This window comes from Anoplopoma fimbria, chromosome 24 (genome assembly GCF_027596085.1).
Source record: "Anoplopoma fimbria isolate UVic2021 breed Golden Eagle Sablefish chromosome 24, Afim_UVic_2022, whole genome shotgun sequence".
Taxonomy (NCBI): domain Eukaryota; kingdom Metazoa; phylum Chordata; class Actinopteri; order Perciformes; family Anoplopomatidae; genus Anoplopoma; species Anoplopoma fimbria.
The window spans coordinates 6,862,822-6,883,126 of NC_072472.1; the positions used below are offsets into that span (position 1 = coordinate 6,862,822).

A 20,305-nucleotide genomic window follows, 5' to 3' on the forward strand; every position below is an offset into this window, starting at 1 on the left:
AATGGTTTTTCTTTATTTTTATTCTTTTCTACATTGTAGATTAATATTGAAGACATCCAAACTATGAAGGAACACATATGGAATTATGTGGTAAACAAACAAATGCTCAACAAACCAGAATATGTTTTATATTTTAGATTCTTCAAAGTAGTTGAATGAGAAGGTGTGACTGGTACTGTACATATACTGATACTTTATATAATAATATATATATATATATATATATATATATATATATATATACATGCATATATACCACTGTTGATTCTCCTCAGCACCAGGCCAAGTTTGACTTAGCAATGCAGACGTCATTTAGGTCTTTATGTTGACCAATCAGAGCGCAGGAGGCGGGGCTAGACAACACGAGGTTAGGTTGACTTCTGGTGAGGGAATAAACGTGGATGGTCTTCTGGTTGTGAGAAGCATGGAAATGCATATCAGCTGGAGAGTTTACCCACACCTATCATGATTGAGGAGGAAACTGAAAACGTATGTACACCTCTTCTGTCTTTACTCCATCAGAATAGAGCCTGTAGTTCTTATATATTGAGCTATTTGTAGTTCCAGGAAGCCCAATGAATGACACCAGACTGCATTTAAAAAGTGACTGTTTCACATTGCTATGGGTTATAGACACTGTGTAATGCCTGTTTTAACATAATTAAAGCCATATTTCAAATCTTAAAAGGCTATAATAAAATTCGTCTTACATCAGATGTCATAATTATGGCTTATGGTAGGTAAGTATATCCCAACATGTGCTTATCTGTTCACTAATAGCTCCACCTCCTCTGCAGTAAACCAATCCTGCAAATTGGATAATCTTAAAGTGCAATGCAAGTTTTTTTTTTTTTCTTTTTATTAATCCTGCAGCATGATTTTGGTGGGAACCACATTTTGAGCCTCATCAGTCACATGAGCCACATTGCATTCCTGTGGAGATTTGGTAAATGCTCTCCTTGGGGTGACATTAGTCTGATGAAGACAGTGAGCCTTTATGACACAAATCCCCCAAGATCTGAATCCCTCATATGTTCTTCACTCCTAGGTTTAAGCTCACAGAGACATGGAAGGGCATGCAGAGGAGAGACTGTGTGGGAAATGGAGGTTTACCTGCGGTTTGTACAGTTACAACTTGAGGGACGTCTTCACATGGTGAGTACTTATTTTTACATTATTATTGGTATTTCAGTAACATTGTGATTTGTCACAATAGTCAAAGCACATACAGTACCAGTCAAAAGTGTGGACGCACCTTCTCATTCAACTACTTTGAAGAATCTAAAATATAAAACATATTCTGGTTTGTTGAGCATTTGTTTGTTTACCACATAATTCCATATGTGTTCCTTCATAGTTTGGATGTCTTCAATATTAATCTACAATGTAGAAAAAAATAAAATATAGAATGTGTGTCCAAACCTTTGACTTGTACTGTATTTAATAAGTTAATGCATGATTTGCGTATTTAAACACACCATTTCAGATCAACTTAACTACACTAAGACAAAATGAATTATCTTATTGTAAATAATCAACTGGCGAAGTTTCTATTACCAAAATGTTTTACCCTATGCACCTGTAGTGTCGCCCCTTAACACCCCATAAATCTTTTTATTATACTGACCTCTAGTGGTTTAAAGTTGTCCTCTAGTTGCAGTGATGTAGAAAATGTACTCAAGGTGTGTTGGTACACTTTTGGGTGTGGTTACAGGTGCAGTAAAGGCACACTTCTGACTCATAAGTGTTCATTTATTTGTAAAGTGACTCAGCCCCCTTTATTCCCCTGCAGCGCCGTCCTTCGTCAGACAGGTGGGTTTGTTGTGTTAGGTTGCGTTTTGCGATGTAGTTGACACATGATGTTCTCCCCCTGACCCTCCAGGCGTCTGCTGAAGACCATCTTAATGGGGCAGGTCTTGTCCCTGCTGATCTGTGGGACAGCGGTGAGCTGTCAGTACCTGGCCATTGCCAAGGTGGAGACGCCCATGCTGCAGAGCTTCCTCAACTACGCCATGCTGCTCCTCGTCTACACGACCATCCTCTGCGCCCGCAAAGGTCAGCACATCTGGACTCGTAATTGTTCTCTTTTTGCAGCTCAGTTGCATCTTTTTAAACCTGCAGTAAATTATTTTCTGGCCACTTGGGGGCAGCAGCAACAAGAATGATGCAGAGAAACAGTAACTTTCATTTGGAGGTACTTATTTAAACCAACTCCTGAGGAAAAGCTACCTGGCTCTATAGCTGCTAATTGCTCCACTATGTTCACCAGATAGTCGCTAACTGTGTCTCTCTGCTTTTTGCTGCTAAGCAGATCGTGCATAGGGTGATTTTAGAGCTATTTCTGCACCAAACAGCTGACTGCAGCACCTGGAAAATACACTGATTTAAAGGTGCAAGTGAATCAAGACTAAGCGTGACCCCTTTCACATACTGTACACACTGTTAGTATAAAATAATAGATTATAGCATCTTAAAATTGTGAGCTAATTTATTATAAAATAAGAAAAAAATGGTCCCACGTTTAAGCACAATTTAATGTACAAGCTGCTACAAAGTCTTCCCTTTTGGCCTATAACAATCACTGAACAAATATGCAAGACCAGGCTGGAACTGTTTCATGTTGTTATGCCTCAACATTTAGTCTATTTGTATGTGAACGCATGGAAACAGACAGTTTGGGCATTTTCTCAACAAAAACGACAATAATGTGTGAAAAATTGTGTTCAAAAGTAGCTTTCGGAAAATACTTACACCATTCCTACTCTGAAGTAAACCGTCTCGGTTTCTACAGGTGACAGGAACATCTTGCACATTTTAAAAACCAAGTGGTGGAAGTATTTGGTGATGGGTCTGGCAGATGTCCAGGCAAACTATGCAGTTGTGAAGGCCTACCAGTTCACCACCCTGACAAGTATACAGGTAAGAGAAAAACAGTCAGTACCTCCTCCCTCAGTTCAGTGTGCTGGTTGTGTGAACATATGAGTAAATATAAACAGGACAGTCGCCTGCTGAAGTCTGTTATTTATTTTGTATATGTTTGAAATCAATGTCACTATATTTACTAAAATAAACCTTTTTTAAGATTTCAAAATGTAGTAGTTTTTTAAGTCAAACTACTTTTGACTTCCTCTGATGTGATTTGCTGTTATTTTGTCTTCTATGATAGTTAACTAACTATTTTGGGTTTTTTGACTGTAGGTCGAACAGACAAAAATGTGGGACACTGCAATTTTCATAATTTTTGCAGATTAATCAAATAGATTATTAGCATTTGAAGCGATTCTTAGTTGCAGCCCTAGTTTGATGTTTGATTTTAAAATTGAAATTGTAGAGAATTGGTATTCAGTGTGACAGACGCGTATTAGTTGGTGCCAAAACATTTTCATTCTTGATTATTATGCAGGTTTGTTTTTCTAATAAATTCCACAAAAATAGTTAAAAATGTTTTTTAACCCAAAGATATTAAGTTCATTATCATGAAGGACAAAATGACAGCAACAACTTCTCACAATGGAGAAGCTGATGATTAGGAATTTTGTCTTTTAAAATAGTGAACTATTAAGTCACATAGTTGCTGACGTATTACAGGTATTAGTAAAATAAGATAATATATACTTTATTTTCTCTGAGGGGACATTTTGTTTTAGCAATAGCGCTGCACACAGCTGCAATCAGTTTAAAACAATACATTGTGAACCCCAAAGACTCATAAGAAAAAGATCTGAAAAATATTGAGCATGCCTTGAGACATAAAGAATAGAAATACAAAGGCATTGTAAAATCAGGAGGAATCATTAATACCATACATTGAACAGTGTCTCCTTCCTATGGACTATAAAAACAAGGATTAACCTGTTCTATTGTCGAGTAGTTTTATTATTGAGTAGCCCACAGGGTTTTATCATGATGTTACGATGATGAAAGTTTGAATTTATTGTGTAGATAGAGATCCAATTCCAACTTTGTTATTGTTGAATTGTGAATGTCTGTCTGCTTTCGCCATAAATATCTCGTACATGAAGTATTTTGATCGGTAATGTGACCTCCAAAGCTTATCTTATCTTCCTGTGCTCTATCAATATTTCTATATACGTGATGCCAGAAAGTCATTGTGCCTTTTCTGTGTGTTTTCAGCTGCTGGACTGCTTTGTGATCCCAGTACTGATGGTACTTTCCTGGTTCTTGCTGAAGACTCGCTACAGGCTGGTCCACTTTGTGGCCGTGGGGGTGTGCTTGTTGGGGGTGGGGGCCATGGTGGGAGCCGACATCCTGGCTGGAAGACACCAGGGATCCAGTAAGGACAAAATCATTCATATCTGTAAAGTACTGAATCTTAATGCAAAACTTTATCACCGTTTTGTTGAACAATATCTTGTGAAAATATAGAAAGGTGCGTTATCATGTGAACCTTATTACACAAAATGACCAAAATGCCTGTGAAGGTTCATCAATACCAGATTACTGAGTTAGATGTCAAGAATTCTGTCGTTTAAAACTTAATCTCAAGATGTTACCAATCCAAGATCTCTGCTCAAATAGGATTTATTATTTATTTTCAATGTATTATCTTCCACCTAAAAGGTTAAAAACTATTTATTTGGCTTTTCTAGCAGCTAGAAAGAGCTGTGATTGGCTGACTGGCCTTTTGCTCCAGATGTGAGATGATTGGATGAAAAAAGTGAAGTCAGAGCCTAAAAAAAAACCTAAGAGGACTTTTTAAGATGCCCCGTTATCCAGCTTTAAAAGTTAAAAACAAAAACAAAAACAAAAAAGTGCTTAGTCTTGTTATCACTGAATTTACTGAACTTAGAGATTTAATTAAGTCTAATCTGTGCGATATGTTTTTATTGTTGGCCATCACTTCACAGAAAAAAAAAATGAAACAAAACACCAAAAGAAATGATAAAATACATTTAGGGAAAGATATAAATAATAAACAAAAAATACAATTACTTATGTACTTCTCTTTAGGTAAGATTTTGAATGCAAGACTTTTAATTATAACAGACTGGTTTTTAAATTGTGGTATTAGTACTTTTACTTAAGTTAAATATCTTCGTACTCCTTCTTCCACTGGTATAAATCAATGAAACTGGCTGAGTTACTTTTATGATCAGTGGCGAGTGAGTCGGAACCTCTCGTTGTCTCCTTCTTCCCACCAGATTCCTCCTCTCGCTGCTCATTTTGCTTTAATTAAACCTCAACCCACGCACGTAAAACCCCGGCGCATGCACGACATACGAGCTAACGGAGCGAGCAGAAAAGCATCTTTGCATCATAACTGATTGAAATGAGCGCCATATGCTTTTTACCTCTTGCTCCATGGTTTATATATTAATATTATTAGCCTGTACAATGTCTAATTATAGTATAACTCTCTCTTTCTCTGTGCAGCCAGTGATGTGGTGCTGGGGGATGGTCTGGTCCTGCTCAGTGCTGTCCTCTACGCTGTGTCCAATGTGGGCCAAGAGTACACAGTGAAGAACCTGAGCCGGATCGAGTTCCTGGGCATGATGGGCCTCTTTGGGACCGTCATCAGCGGCATACAGCTGTGGGTTATTGTTTAAATCCCTCATATATTCTGATGTGTCACAAAAATAGACCCCTGCAGCCTCATGTCTGGCAGAGGTGTAGTTAGCTGATTTACAGAAGTGTTAAACATGGAGTTAATGCTCCAACTATGGATGTGAATTTGAGCTTGTCTCTGAATTTTGCTTGCGACCTCCAGATAACACCTTCCTTATGGATGCTTTTAATTAAGGAAAGCCTATTTGGTTTTTTGGCATGATGCAACCCATATGCCTTTTTTTAAATCCCTTAAATCATTTTCTAATGCTTCAGGAGAGAATTACTAATCAAAATGAAACAAACGTATGACCATGCAGGACATGAGTGTTTTTCAGCAGTGTTACAATGTAAAAACATATTTTCATAGACACTGTCTGCTCACAAAGTGCAACATGGTGGCTGCATAATGATGTGAATGTCATATGATGACTTGGACGAGCACTGTTACATTTTGTTCTTGTCGAGGAACAAGGTGACGGCCAAAGAGATTACTAACAAAAAGCTACTAAGAGGAACTTTTAACTGGTTATGAAACAGTTTCAATTTAATACCGATTCCTCTTTATGACCTACATAAGTACACGAGACCATCAGCAAGAAGATTTGTTATTTATATATAGTTATTCTTAGTGCTTGTCATTGTACTAACTTTAAAGAATCCTATAGGGTTGAATATATGTGTCGGCATGATTCTTAAAAGTTTCCATATTAATGAATCAATAATTTTCACAATCTTAACCTCTCGTTTTGTAGCATCAAAACCTGATATGTAATACTTTTGACTTCTAGCAGAGAGTGTTTTTAGGTCAACTGAACGAGACAAATACACCACAATACTACAAAAATACACATGTAACTTAAGTATACAATTCTTTTTTCTTTCTGTGTGAAAATGAAGTTTTTCTCACCATGCTTACTTTGCGTTGTTTGTCGTTACAGAGCTGTCCTGGAAACTCGTGCAGTAGCCACAATAAAATGGGACTTTCGCATCTGTAAGTTAACTTCCTCGTCTGGTTAAATTGGAGCGTTTGAACGTGCGATGGCCGTCTCTTATTAAAGTCCGTCCATTGTGTCCCGCAGCCATGCTGTTTGCCCTCTACGCCCTGTGTATGTTCGCGCTGTACAGCTTCATGCCTGTGGTGGTGAAGATGACCAGCGCCACCGCCGTCAACCTCTCTCTGCTCACCGCCGACCTCTTCAGCCTCTTCTGTGGCATCTTCCTCTTCCACTACACGGTGAGTGTGACCGGAGAAGCAGCTGGTGCTATAATGCTGTCGTCAGGATACTAATTCACATTTAATGGGGTTTATTGCCTTTTTTGCTGCCTTGAAACCTGTTTTTAAAACCCTGTGCCTTTTTTATATCATTCCTGGAGAAGACGCGTTAATGCAGCTCTGCTTTAGGCTCACAACAGCAGGTCTTTTCCTTGACCTTCATTTTTAGCAGCAGGAAGTGATATAGATTATTTAAAAGGTTACCGTAGCAATAAATCCAGTTGCTCTAGTTGTTAGAGTGGGAAAAAGTAACACGAAAATATACACGACTGATGGTAAAGTGTCATACAGTAGCAGTCAAAAGTTTGGACACACCTTCTCATTCAACTACTTTGAAGAATCTAAAATATAAAACATATTCTGGTTTGTTGAGCATTTGTTTGTTTACCACATAATTCCATATGTGTTCCTTCATAGTTTGGATGTCTTCAATATTAATCTACAATGTAGAAAAAAAATAAAATAAAGAAAAACCATTGAATGAGAAAGTGTCCAAACTTTTGACTGGTACTGTATATATATATATATATATATATATATATATATATATATATATATATATATATATATATATGATACTTTTTACTTATTCATACTAAAACATAAGATAATCCTTTATAAATTCTGCAGCGGGGAAATGTACAGGATTACAGCAGCATAGATATAGTGCAAACAAGGTACATAATAGAAAAAACAAACAAGTATTTTAAATAAGTAAGTAAGTAACTTTTGACTGGTACTGTATATACAGCAATTAAAGTGAAGCAGTCGATAGCAATGAAATTAAATTAAAACTAATTAGAATCTAAGACATAAACTTGTACTTCAGCTAAAATACAATATAAATACAGGTTATAATGGGGAAAAAATGTCGTAAAATAATTAAATATACTGTGACGTATACAGTACTAAGGTGTAATGCATTCAATTGACCCTACGCAGCGCATCCTAAATATATATTACACTCTCAACCATTTAAGCAACCAGCACACAGTTCGGCTGGTTAAAGTGTTGCAGTAAAGATGAACCTCGGACAAAACATTAACATGTCTATCTCGTGTCTAATCCTCAGTTTTCAATGCTGTACATCATCTCGTTTGTCGTCATCACTGTGGGTTTCATCATGTTCAACGCCGTTCCCACGTACTCTGCTCTGCCGGAGTCCGGCTCCAGTGAGAACGACCCCGCCGAGGTGTTCGCCGACGTCACGGCTGAGAGCTCCTCGGACAATTTACTGTCCGCAGGCAGAGACGCTCCGAGAACTGAGTCACCGGCTGCTGTGTCTGCACTCTGACTGAAGACAGAAGAAAGTTGGGAAAAGTTTGTTCCTCCATTATAGGTCGCTTCCTACACGAGAACACGTTTTGTTGCACTTAGACAGAAAGGTCAAAAATCTCATCCATCATGGTGGTTAAGAGTTTGCATCGACACATTTTTCATTCCTATTTATTGTATGTCATTTAAAAAAAAAAAAAAAAAGTATCTTTATTAACTGGGATCAAGACTCCATGTGTACTGAAAGTCGATGTGTCAAACCCAAGCACTGCTCTGTTATTTATTGTGCTAAAACTAATGTGTTACATTCTTTCTCCTTTTTAAAAAAAACAAAACTGTATGTGTTATATTTTACAAAATACATCAACCTCAACAAAATATATCATTTTGAATTTGAAAACAATCACAAAGTTGTTTTTTTTGTTGCCTATGGTGCCGTTACAACTTCCATCTGTTAGTCTACTAAACATACTGTATATTCCAAGGCTGTCTTTACCTTGTTTAGAGCATGTTGACGTGCAGAGGTTTCACTTTTTTACTATTAAACAGATTTTTATATTAACCTGGGTCGTCTTCATTTTCGAATGACTTTACACTTTAAATGTGTCTGATTGGTTGTTCTATGTAAGTAAGTTACAAATAATGTGTGTTTGTTTTATGTCTTCTTGCCTAAACTTTGTCTTACCGTCTGCACGTCACAATATCTCAGGAACGCCTTGAGAGATGTTTTTCAAATTTAGAGCAAACGTCCTTTTGGACTCAAGGATGAACTGATTTTGGAGGTCAAAGGTCACATCGTATGTTTTTGGCCACAATTCAGAATGTATACACAGATTTTGTGTTTTTACAGGAGATGTGCTCTCTTTACCTTTCACAACATATTAAATGGCTAATAATGTTAAAGGTATACATATTTCTTTGTAAATTTGTTTTCCTAAGGGTTTTTTGCCCCAACATTTTTGTTAGTGTCTTACGCTCGCACAGACTCGGTGTGTGTGTCAGGGTAAAGCGTGATTTCGCCCCTTGTGCAAAGACAGAGAGACAGAGAGAGAGAGAGAAGTTTGCAACGCTGATATTTTCCGGGGAGATCTCAGTCCTTAACTTTTTAATGTTCGATAGCAGAAACGTTAACTCTGAACCTTATCAATGCTCGGGTTTCTTATTAAGTTAGAACCGGTTCCCGCTTAGAACTAGGTTTCGCCAGTCACGATGATAACTATTGAAGGTAAGTAGGACTCATGTCGCTTTGCTAAGGTGTGGTATTTACTCCATATTGCATTCTTCTTACAATTTAGTTTCACCTAGACATTTCTCCATTCCAAAGATCAACAACCAGTCAAAAAAAAAAAAAAAAAAAAGCACTGGAAATGTAGACATTACAGCTTGTTACACTGCCCCCAAGTGGCAAAAAAGGTTATTGCATTTTTATTTTTAAACAGTAAGATTTTTAAGGGCCAAGTCGCCCCTGTAGACTGCTTATAGCAATCTATCCTTAAGGTCACAGCTCTCAGCAACATCAATACGTTTTTAAATGGTGTTGAGCAGGGACCTCTTTTTAAGTTTTTCATTTTAAGTCTAGTTTAAAAGCAAAATACCCTCAAAAGGGTGCAATAATAATGCAAAAGAAAATATTTTGTCATTTAAGATCCTTACAGAGTATAATCCAGCTATGTATGTGAAGAAAGTGGGTGGGGGGGGAACAAAATGATGTATACATTGATTGGTGACTGATGGTGTTGTGCACTGCATTGCTGTGCTGTAGCTTTTAGAGCTGATCCTCCTCCACTCAGTGACTGTCATCATGGAGGGAAAGCAGACGACTGTAGCCCAGTGAAGAGCACCAAACGCCGCAGCACCGTCTCTTTATTTCTCCTCCTATTACTACTATTATTTGTAAAAAAAAAAAAAAAAAAACGGTAAGTGGAAAACACTTGTCTTTTATTGAATGTATTCTATTGCTTGTGTTATATTGCTTGGCACCGTCTGTGGCACACGGATTACCCACAGTGTTTGTGCTCTGGGTCGGTAATCAGCTGGTTTTTACTGGATTATGACTCTCTGAAGGGTGGAATAAACACAATAGATATACTCGTGTGTGTCTTTGTTTCATTGCACCGATTGAATACATTGAAGATAAACCGGGAGGCACCGAGGTAAAGACAGAAAACCATCCGCAGATCAGACCCGCGTTCAGCCTTCAGCACCGCGGACAGCTCCGGAGCTCCGGGCCTGATCTCCCCGCGTCTGTCGGCCTCATCCTGGGGCATTCAAACACAAACTATACCGTCATCTCCTCTTGTGTGTTTTTCTGTCTCCAGGTGATCAATCAACCGAATCAGCTCTGAGGAAAGGAAGCAGTGTGACTTGCGGCCAAGATGAAGCATTTTCTGAGGTAAAATGATGCAGAGCTTCATTCACATTTTAATTTACCTTAAAGGAATTCATTCAACCCCCCTTCCTCCTTCCTCTTCCTCCTATGTTTATCCTCCATCCACTGTAATGACTTGTTTGTAATACCAAACATGTTCCCAGTTCTCCCAGTCAAGCTCCATCGATTATGATGGTGTGTGGCCAGTAAGTGGCTGAGGAGCTGTAAACTGGTTTGAGTGGGTAGTTGGTGGAGGAGGCCTCTTAATTATGGAGCACATGTTAAACCAAGTGGTGTCTCTATTAATAGATCTGTTGCTTTATGTGTATTGCTGTGTCTATGTATATATCTTGATCAAATGTTAAACATATAGGCAATATCTTTATTAATGACCCTTGTTATTGGTTATACAAACTTCTCGTGACACGAGTCTTCTAATCCACAGTGAATTCATATTTGTTCATAGATTTGCATAATTTACATTACTGATATGTTAAGGTGTTTTCTTCTTAAAGGCAAATTATTTGTGTAGCTGTACATGATACATAAAAAAGGCAGTATTCTAAATAGCTATACAATAAACACAAAGCAATATAAAAATAAATATACAAATCAACTGTAAAAGGGTTGAATAGATTAGAAGATATAAAACAGATGAGACTGGATAACAAAAGCTTCAGCGCTGCGACAGTGCGGTGCATGATATGAATAATAATCCCTAATTTGATTTAATTTAAGGCTTTGGAAAACAGAGAAGTATTAACATTTGAAAGTTATGTGGTGCATACAAACTCATCTCTACTTCTCCATGTTTAATGTTGACTGTTGTGACACAAACACTATCAACTGCTTCTTGTGTATTGATTTTAGGTCATCCACATATTGTAAAATCATTTATGCTATTGTTTAGTCACCACAGACAAATAATAACTAAACAGATAAAAGGATGTTTTCTTACACTCGTGTTTATATTTTCAGACCGTATTTCCCATAAATCCCATCGTGTCCTTCCCCTCCTACTTAAGATAATAAAACGTTATACTCCTTTTGCTTTGGTCTCAAAGATATTTAGCTTCAATTACCTTTAATGAACAGAACAGCGGAGTCCAGCTGAGGCTGCCAAATGTGTTTTACTGATGTCTTTCACAGTTTGTTTACGGTAATTATACTAATGTGCTTAAACGAATGTGGTAATATATTACTGATGTAAAAATGATTCACAGTCCAGCTTTTAATCGTTTTGGCTGATCAGAGGATCGGGGCGGATTTAAAAGGTTGCTCCAGTGATTTAGTGTTGCAACTTGCCAAAGACTGATTAAATAAACAAAAGAAGATGGAGGCATCCTGACGTTTGGGTCAAACTAGGTCACAGAAACAGCATCTTTACGTTACAGACTTTCTGGTGGACGTCCATGTCTTTAAAACTCCACTTTTCATGTTTCTAACGCAGGTTTTCTGTTTTAATGTGTTAATCTTCAGGCCCAAACTAACACTTTCCCACAGAAGTCCCACAGAAGACATTAGAGGTCTGTCCCAGTACCCACACTTGCGGTATTTGCGAGTTCTCAAATGCCCACTTGTATTTCCGCTAACTCACTCCCCAGGTGCCAGTTAAGACCGCAAGCATGTGAAGGTTTATCAGAGCTCACTGGGACTAACTTAAAATTAATGAGGCCACCCCGTCGTTAACAGAAATGCTCCCACAATAGACGTAACAAAGTAACCCTTGATTTGGATGGAGTCATTTTTGTTTACATCAAATCACCGCGTTTTCTCTTCCGTAAAAACAGCTTTTTGATGAAGTGTCCCTTTACGATGATGTTCATTGTCACATTTTCTTTGTGTCAATCCTAAACCGTCCACCGTTCTTGCTGCTCGCTTCCTTGAAGGCTAAGAAAATGACTGAGTGTCCATATGAGCTGTTTAACATGCCGGTCTCATCCCCACAACCAACAGAAGGAATTAATCCTTCAGCGCTGTATATCTACCTTCTTTTTATGTTGACATGGCAGCTGATGTTATGCTGTGATCCGTCAGCATCAGGAGGATTTATTTCTGCCTGAAAAGGTTGTAAACTCGATTCCACAAAACCAAACAAAGAGGGAAGTGAGCCCCCACGCGTGTGGCTCACAGAGTGAGGTCTGTAGGTTCTGCTGATGGATTTTCCTCAGCTTCTGTGCCAATTTCAGCCCTGATAAAAGATGGGAAAAACAATCAGGATCATGAAATCAGATGGTAGAAAGTTTTACATGACAATAACAAGACATACGTCCCCTCCTTTCTTCTTACCTAAGGTTCACCGCAGAGTGAAGGCAAAGCATGGAAAGCATTTAGCCTCCACAGTGTCTTAATTGGTCGTTATGAATTTCCCAAGACACACATTTCATTCTCAGCGTCACCTGTAAAAATAGCTCACTTTCATCTGCTGCAAGTCTAGAACTGCCACACAGCTTTCATCCCTGCTCCTCCTCTTCCCTCTTATTTAGCCCATTTGACGTGTCGTTATTTAGCATTTTACTATAAATCCCCCAATTTACTGAACTACAGAGTTGTAAGACACTATGACGTACTTTTTTTTGCAAGAAATTACAATTAGAGCAAGTTTGAGAAGCAATATATTAGAGCTATGACTAGCAATTTCTCATTATCAGTTCATCTGGCGATTAATATAGTTTACACCATCCCAGCACACAAGGTGACAAAAAATATTCAATCTGCTAACCAAAATAAATGAAAAAATCCACTAATTTGAGAAACTGGAAACATTAAATGTTCAAAAAATTGCGATTAATCAATCATCAATATAGTTGCCTATTTATTTTCTTTCTAATAATTTGCTAATCGTTTCAGCTTTAAAATGCATGGATAATTTCTTAGTGTTAACTCAATATGAAAAACAAATAGCATGCTACTATCATGGTATTATGGATTTAAACTTATTAGGAGCTCTCCAGCAGTTTATACATATATAAGATTACATATTACTACAGTAGCAAAGTGCTTCACAAAAGACATGAGACCAACAGATGTTAAGTGCAATGAAATACAAATAAGATTAAGATAAGTAGCAATTTATTAGATGAAATTAAAAGAACTACAAAATAATACTTTTTATGTTTCTTCAAATTATGAGGTGTTTTCTATTAATTTTAATGTTTTAAATGTACAAAACACTGCAGTATTAGTTTCCCTACAAAAAGGTTTGGTTGCCTACCTGCTGGTCGGGACCTCCAGGGGTAACAAAGATAAATCTAAGATGAGTAACAGGATAGTAAATGTGTAAAACATATCTGCTAAACAATCCATCTCTGTGAAATACTCGATGGTTTAACCTTTAAGGTTCCTCCCGTCTTCTCCTCTACAGAGTGGTGACCCAGTTCTTCGTGTTCCTCTACTGTAAGTGTCTGTGGAGGGGCCTCAAGTTTGTCGCCAGGAAGTTTACTGGGCGCTGTGAGCTGCAGCGAATCTGCTACAACAACAAGCATGGAGCTCGCAGGACACACAAGATTGGTAGGCCCACACACTGCCTGACATTTATTAAGTTAATTTATGTATTAAACGGTTTTACACTGATTGATGACATCAATATTTTAATGTCATATCTAAAAACATATTTGAAAAGTTAATTTGCAAAAAACAGATAAAAGCCATTTTTAACAATTTTCTTTACCATCACCAGTTTTGACTGATATTCCCTGGATTGCTGTTTTTGCAAATTAAACCTTCATGAACGATATTCAAAATATAGTTACCTTTTTTTGGTCAAAGTACTACTACTACTACTAATAATCAAGATAATCATAATAATAATGCTAGTGTATGCAGTTGTCTTACACTTTGCAACCATCTCCTTCCAGAATCGTCTCTGAGGTACTCCAAGAATGAGGTACGGGTCTCTAAATCTGTCAATATGCAGTATGAATATGCTCAATTTCCGGGCTTCAAGCTGTTTACATCTATTCACACTTCCTCCTCCTCGTCTCTGCAATCTTTCTGTTCTTTTCTGCTTTTGTCCTCTCTAGCTGCTGCAGTCTGCCCTCAGCGTGCATCCTGATAAAGTGGAGAAAACCATTGACGACATCATGGCGCTGAAGAAGATTAACCCCGACACCAACCCACAGTGAGACACTGCATTACACCAACACATCTCTGTGACTATATCGCCTATGTTAGGGTGTGGTGGTAAATTAGTGTGAACATGTTGAATCCTCAGACTAGCTGTTAATAAAACACTCTGCTTGTACGTGAATAGATTTAAATTCTCTCCTACAAACAGCCCTTTGCTTTCCCCCCTTTGTCCCCCAGGTTGGGCATCTCTCTTCAGGCCAGCTTGCTGCAAATTGTGGGCTACAGGAGTCTGGTGGCGGAGGTGGAGAAGCTGCGTAGGGAGCCTTACGACTGTGAGAACCCCGAGCACGAGGAGATGCTGATGAAGGTACGCAGCTCTCTGTGGCTATTTGAAGTGTAAAAATAATCATTACAATAGGAATAATCATATTTATTTATATTGCACCTCCTGTGGTTGACTGGTGACCTGTCCATGCTCCATTCTGCCTCTCACTCAATGCATGCTGGAATGAGCTACAGCAATCACGACCCTTGACAGGATGGACACTTGCCATTATTTCAATCATTCATTCATTACTTTTATCAAACTTTTTCAACTGTTAATCCATGTTTATCAGCTGTTTATGAAATCAAATCAAATGTATTTATATTGCACATACAAAACAACATGAGCAGACCATAGGGCTTTACAAACATAGGCAGATTAAAGCAGGTTCAACTGAGCAGAAAGTGGAACATCTGAAACTGAACTCTGAAACTGACAGTGTGCCAGTGGAGGGAGGCAAGTACGGGAAAGATATGCTCATGATTACAGGAACCATTAAAGAACCTCGCAGCAGCGTTCTGCACATAAACTGACTCCCTTGTACAAGGAATTACAGAACTCGAGGCGAGTCGTAATATGAGCATGGACTCCTTTTCCATAATCTTGAAATGATAAAAAGGAGTTATACTTTCACTAAGAAACGCAGTTGGAAAAAGCTTCCTCCCATCTCAGAGTTGATCTATTTCTCAAACTTAAATGTGGCTTCAAAAGGATTTTTTGCAGATGTTTTCACAAAGGATGACAGCCAGTGGATTCAGGGGTGGGGCGAAATTTGTTTAGCATTATGAGGTTTAGAGACACACAGTCTTTGAAGTCCTGGAAACAGTCGAATAGAGGCTGCGAAAAAGACGGAAGTCTGTGGGAAGTAAAGCTGGGTATCATCTGCAAAACAATAGAAGGCGATGGCATGCTTCCTAATGAGAGAACCCAGTGGGAGAATATACGTGTTTGTTTTCTTTCCAATCCTGGCAAGAAAACAAACATCTGTGTTTCCAAAAATTGTCTAACTACTCCTTTAAGTCAGTGTTTAAATGTTCCCATACACGGAAAGCTCATAAGGTATAATGTTAGCATTGCTTGATTATGGTAATGTGCAGCCCCGTTCATAATAAACAAATGTAATTTCATGTCAAGGGAGGAAATAATCTAATTGTACTAAGGTGTGTGCGTGTGTGTGTGTCTTTGTGTGTGTGTGTGTTGCAGCTGTGGAAGGAGCTGCGTCCTGACAGCCCTCTCACCGGTCGCATCTCTAAACAGTGGTGTGAAATCGGTTTCCAAGGCAGCGATCCCAAGACTGATTTCAGAGGCATGGGCCTGCTGGGTCTGCACAACCTGCTGTGAGCTCACTCTGCCTGCACTCCAAAGACAACACTCTACCGGGATAGAAGACATATTCATATTTGGACTTTTACATAGAGAAGTTATTTTGGGAGAACTGAAAATTATTGATAAAAAAAAATCTGCAGTGAGACAATAGCTATCTAGGAACTGTACTTAACAATACATATTTAATAATGTACATGTACACAAATGAAGCGTTTCTTTAATTCCTTTCTGTGGAATCTTCTCTTGTTTCTCTGCAGGTATTTCGCAGAACATGATAAAGCCACCGCTCTGCAGATGCTCCACGACTCACTGCAACCAAAGCACAAGTATGGCAGCCCTCCATTTTTCTCAACTTCTACCCGAAGCATACTAAAGTTAAAGGAATACACCGAGTGTTTGGGTAGAAAGTCTCTCTGGTCGACTGTAGTGTTCTGAGGAGATAAGTGACTCCAGATCAGCACTGTAAAATTGAGGAAATGTGAGTTTTTAGCCGATGTAATTATAATAATAGTAATAATAATCTTTATTTGTATAGCACATGTCATTAAGACTATGTAGCTCAAAGTGCTGCATATTAAAAAAAAAAAAAAGAAAATCTTACTTTTACAGAGCATGCTTTTTGCAATAACATTTTCAGTGCAATCAAAAAATGTCAAAAGATGAATATAGACTGGAAAACATGTTACATTTAAAATGACAAATCATTAAATAAATTCTATTGTATAGACATAAATGTGTTTAAATACATAAAAAAATCCTGTACATAAAAAATCAAGATGTAAAGACACTGGTAAAATGTACATCTATTTATGACAGATGGTTCGTAGAAACTATGTACATCTAAAACTAACCTTACAACAGAAGAGCTCAAGATACAAAGATACATTCATTCATCCATAAAATCATGGCAATTATACCGCTCACATCCCTATTAATCAACGCTGATCACCGGCGTCTATAACAACCAATAATAAAGCTGTGACTACATGTGTAATGACTTTGGTTGCTCATAGTGACAAACCCATAGATTATTATCACTAATTTGTCTTTATCAGGCCTGTTATCTTCTCCTATGCGGCCAAAACATCAATAAATGCAGCTTCATAATCTTTCTACCCGACATGCGGTGCATCCCTTCAAATTTAAACTGCGCTCAGTCATCTATAACTCTGCCTTCACCACATTCTGCTTGATTATATTCATTCTTACAGCTTGATGTCATTCACTGCGTCTTCTTTTTACTGACTGCTGCTGCTGCTGCTGCTGCTGCTGCTTGTATTGTTTGTCATCGGCATCTCAGTGAGCCGTCTCATTTCACAAATGAAGATCCTTATTCTTTTTCTCCTCCACCTCCACCTCCACCTCCACCTTTATGCCCATGCCTCGCTCTCTGACTCTCAAATGCACTGTTGTAGGAGCACACACAGAAAACCGAGGTACTTGATTTCACTTTCATTCTTTTCTCTGCATTCATAGCTTTCTCTTTTGGGCTGATGTTTCACGCATTTAAAGCTGCACCAAGCACCATTTACATGTATGTTATTTGTGCTTCATCACACTGACAGATGCTGTGAAAATGTATCATTAACACATTTGAATTAATAAGAGAAAAAATAGCAATATTGATAATGGTTTTAGTAAATGGAAAAGTCATAGTTCATACACTTTTTAGAAGACATACCTTTTATTGATAATTGGTTTCTGTGTGTTTATTATTTTGAAACAGATTTAATACTTAATGCAGTTTAGAGTCTTATGAATTAGCTTAAACTCATTTCAGATCTAATATTTTTTTATCCAGATTAAAACCTCTGGGGCTCAACTTTGACTCAACTATTTTGGGACATTTCTTAACTGTAACTGATATTAAATATTGACCTTATGTTATACAGACAAAAAAGGCCATTACAAATATTTTAAAACCATTAAAAGCAAGCAAGTGACATGTATGAGTTTATATTTTTATACATTTGAACAATCTGTTTGAATCAAAATAGTCTTTCCATAAGAAATGCATCAGTTTACGGTCATTAACATGTTAACTTAAAGATTTATCAGAAGGTTCTGTGGTGCACTCAAGGTTTTTTCTCATGTGAACAGAACATGATGCATGTGCGTGTCCTTCACAGTGAGATAAACAAGCCTGAATGGGAACAGAAGAACCTTGACAAAGCTATCGGGTAAGTGTCTAAACATGTGCTGTGTGATTGCGTGCACGAGTGTGTGTGGAGGAGGCAAAACTGGGCTACTGCTGCTGGAGCTGTGCGTGTTATGGCCTCAATACAGAGCAGTTCTATGTGATGTGGCCACGTGAGTGTGTATAGAAGTGTTTTACTGCTGTGTGTCCTCCTGCGCTGCCTTCTGCCTGCAGTCTGCCTCAGCTCTGATAAAAACCCCCAAGGTCTGACTCTAAAAACACACAATATCCTTTGTGAGGACACTCCAGCAGAGCAGCAAGCTGTGAACAGTCATTTTACTGTGGCAGTGTGCGCACTGAAGGGATAGTTGGTGATTGATGCCACGTCCCCACACATTTGAACCATGTGAACTTTGCCTTTAGGTGAAGGTAGGGAGGAAAATGATGACTGAACTTGATGACTTGAACGAATAAGGGGCTACTGGGATCAAAATAAACCCTGTATTTTTACTTTTTATTCGTCCATATCTATGATGTTCTTATAGATGTCAGATATAGTCTGTTAAAAAACACACCACTCACACTCCCCTATTGAAACCCTCTGACAAACTCAAAATTTCTACAAACTAACATCTACATTTTTATCTCCTCCATCCAGATACTCTTTTGCCATTGTGGGCATCAACATCACAGACCTGGCCTACTCTCTGCTGGTGAGTGGAGCTCTGAAGACCCACCTGTACAACGTGGCCCCAGAGATGCCGAGCCTGCAGCACGTCCAGCAGACCTTCTGTGAGTTCAGCTTTCCTGCAAACTCAGCTATTCAATTAAGATTACACTAACTTTTTGTTTGGTTTGTTCATTATATGTTTCTTCAAAAACCATCCGGTTCTGGGCACGCTGGTAAGATTTTAGCATGAAGCACATAGGACATTTTAACAAAAAAAAAATTAGTTTGCTGGATGACAAAAGTTTAAAAGCTGAAATTGACTCCAAAATGTCTATATAACTATTATCTTGAATAAGAAATATCACTTAAAACACATTGTTTTTGACTTAAATGGGAATAGCAATTTTGAAAACATTGAACACACATGAACACGCTCGAACCCAACACACACAGACCTAAACAGGCCTCTTCTAGTTGCCGTGCTCATATTCCAAGAAGAGGAGAGACAATGTCCGGCTTAAATCCAGTTTCTTACGAAAAAGCATAATTGTCCTAAGGGGGTCCATTTAGGTCCACAAACAGATGTGAAGACAGGCTGTGTTGTGGCTCTGGCTGGCTGTGTCATTTATGGCCGAAAATGTCTCTCGCATTAACTAATCATATGAATACATTTTTAATAAATGTTTTACAGTTTGAATATTTAAAACTGCTGGGCCTAAGTAAACTTTGAAAATGCATTTTAGTGACAAAAACTTTCTTTCTCTTTAGTTTTTTTGAAAAGTTTGCTATTTTTTGAAAAAGTTTGTAGTTCTATCTTTGTCAGATGAAAATAGTAAAAACAAAACAGTAAAATTGTGGGTCTGAAAACCAAAACAAAGATTTGAAAGATGCTATGAAGCTCCATAGTGAGACAAACTTCACTTCAACGTCACTATAAGAAACACTTTCCACATGCAAGTATTCATATTGTTTTGATTATAGTCACTTCAAAGAACATAAAGGATGAATTTTATTTTCCCTTTTCTTCGCGGCAGGTTACCTGATGCAGGAATTTCACCGTTTCTGGATCGAGGAGGATCCCAGCGACATCATGGAGTTCAACCGGGTCCGCTCCAAGTTCCACCGGAGGATCCTGAAACAGCTGAAGAACCCGGACATGGCCCTGTGCCCCCACTTCTCCGCCTCCGACCTCCACCTGGTCAACCTCTAAACCCTCACCCCTGACCTATGACCCTCCACCCCCCCCCCCCCCACTGCCCCACTGAACCCTAGATCCCAGAATCCCCTAGAAGTCC

The 20,305-nt window shown here is 38.3% G+C and overlaps 2 protein-coding genes across 3 annotated transcripts; both read left to right on the plus strand.

The window, feature by feature from the left end:
- The first annotated feature begins 330 nt into the window (after nucleotides 1–330).
- LOC129113742 (solute carrier family 35 member F2-like) lies at nucleotides 331–8,850 on the plus strand. The gene is made up of 9 exons (XM_054626204.1): nucleotides 331–489; nucleotides 1,049–1,155; nucleotides 1,883–2,055; nucleotides 2,792–2,919; nucleotides 4,135–4,294; nucleotides 5,395–5,551; nucleotides 6,507–6,559; nucleotides 6,648–6,802; nucleotides 7,914–8,850. The coding sequence occupies exons 2-9, from the start codon at nucleotides 1,067–1,069 to the stop codon at nucleotides 8,133–8,135; spliced, it is 1,137 nt and encodes a 378-aa protein (XP_054482179.1). The 5' UTR covers nucleotides 331–489; nucleotides 1,049–1,066; the 3' UTR covers nucleotides 8,136–8,850.
- A 1,641-nt stretch (nucleotides 8,851–10,491) lies between these two features.
- Nucleotides 10,492–20,220, plus strand: elmod1 (ELMO/CED-12 domain containing 1). 2 transcript variants are annotated; one of them, XM_054626469.1, is made up of 11 exons: nucleotides 10,492–10,508; nucleotides 13,849–13,994; nucleotides 14,342–14,370; nucleotides 14,507–14,604; nucleotides 14,790–14,919; nucleotides 16,081–16,214; nucleotides 16,461–16,523; nucleotides 16,980–17,000; nucleotides 18,333–18,383; nucleotides 18,999–19,132; nucleotides 20,045–20,220. In XM_054626469.1, the coding sequence occupies exons 1-11, from the start codon at nucleotides 10,492–10,494 to the stop codon at nucleotides 20,218–20,220; spliced, it is 999 nt and encodes a 332-aa protein (XP_054482444.1). The 2 variants fall into 2 exon arrangements, with proteins under 2 accessions (XP_054482444.1, XP_054482443.1); XM_054626468.1 differs by lacking the exon at nucleotides 16,980–17,000 and having other exon boundaries at nucleotides 16,461–16,529.
- The last annotated feature ends 85 nt before the right edge of the window (nucleotides 20,221–20,305 follow it).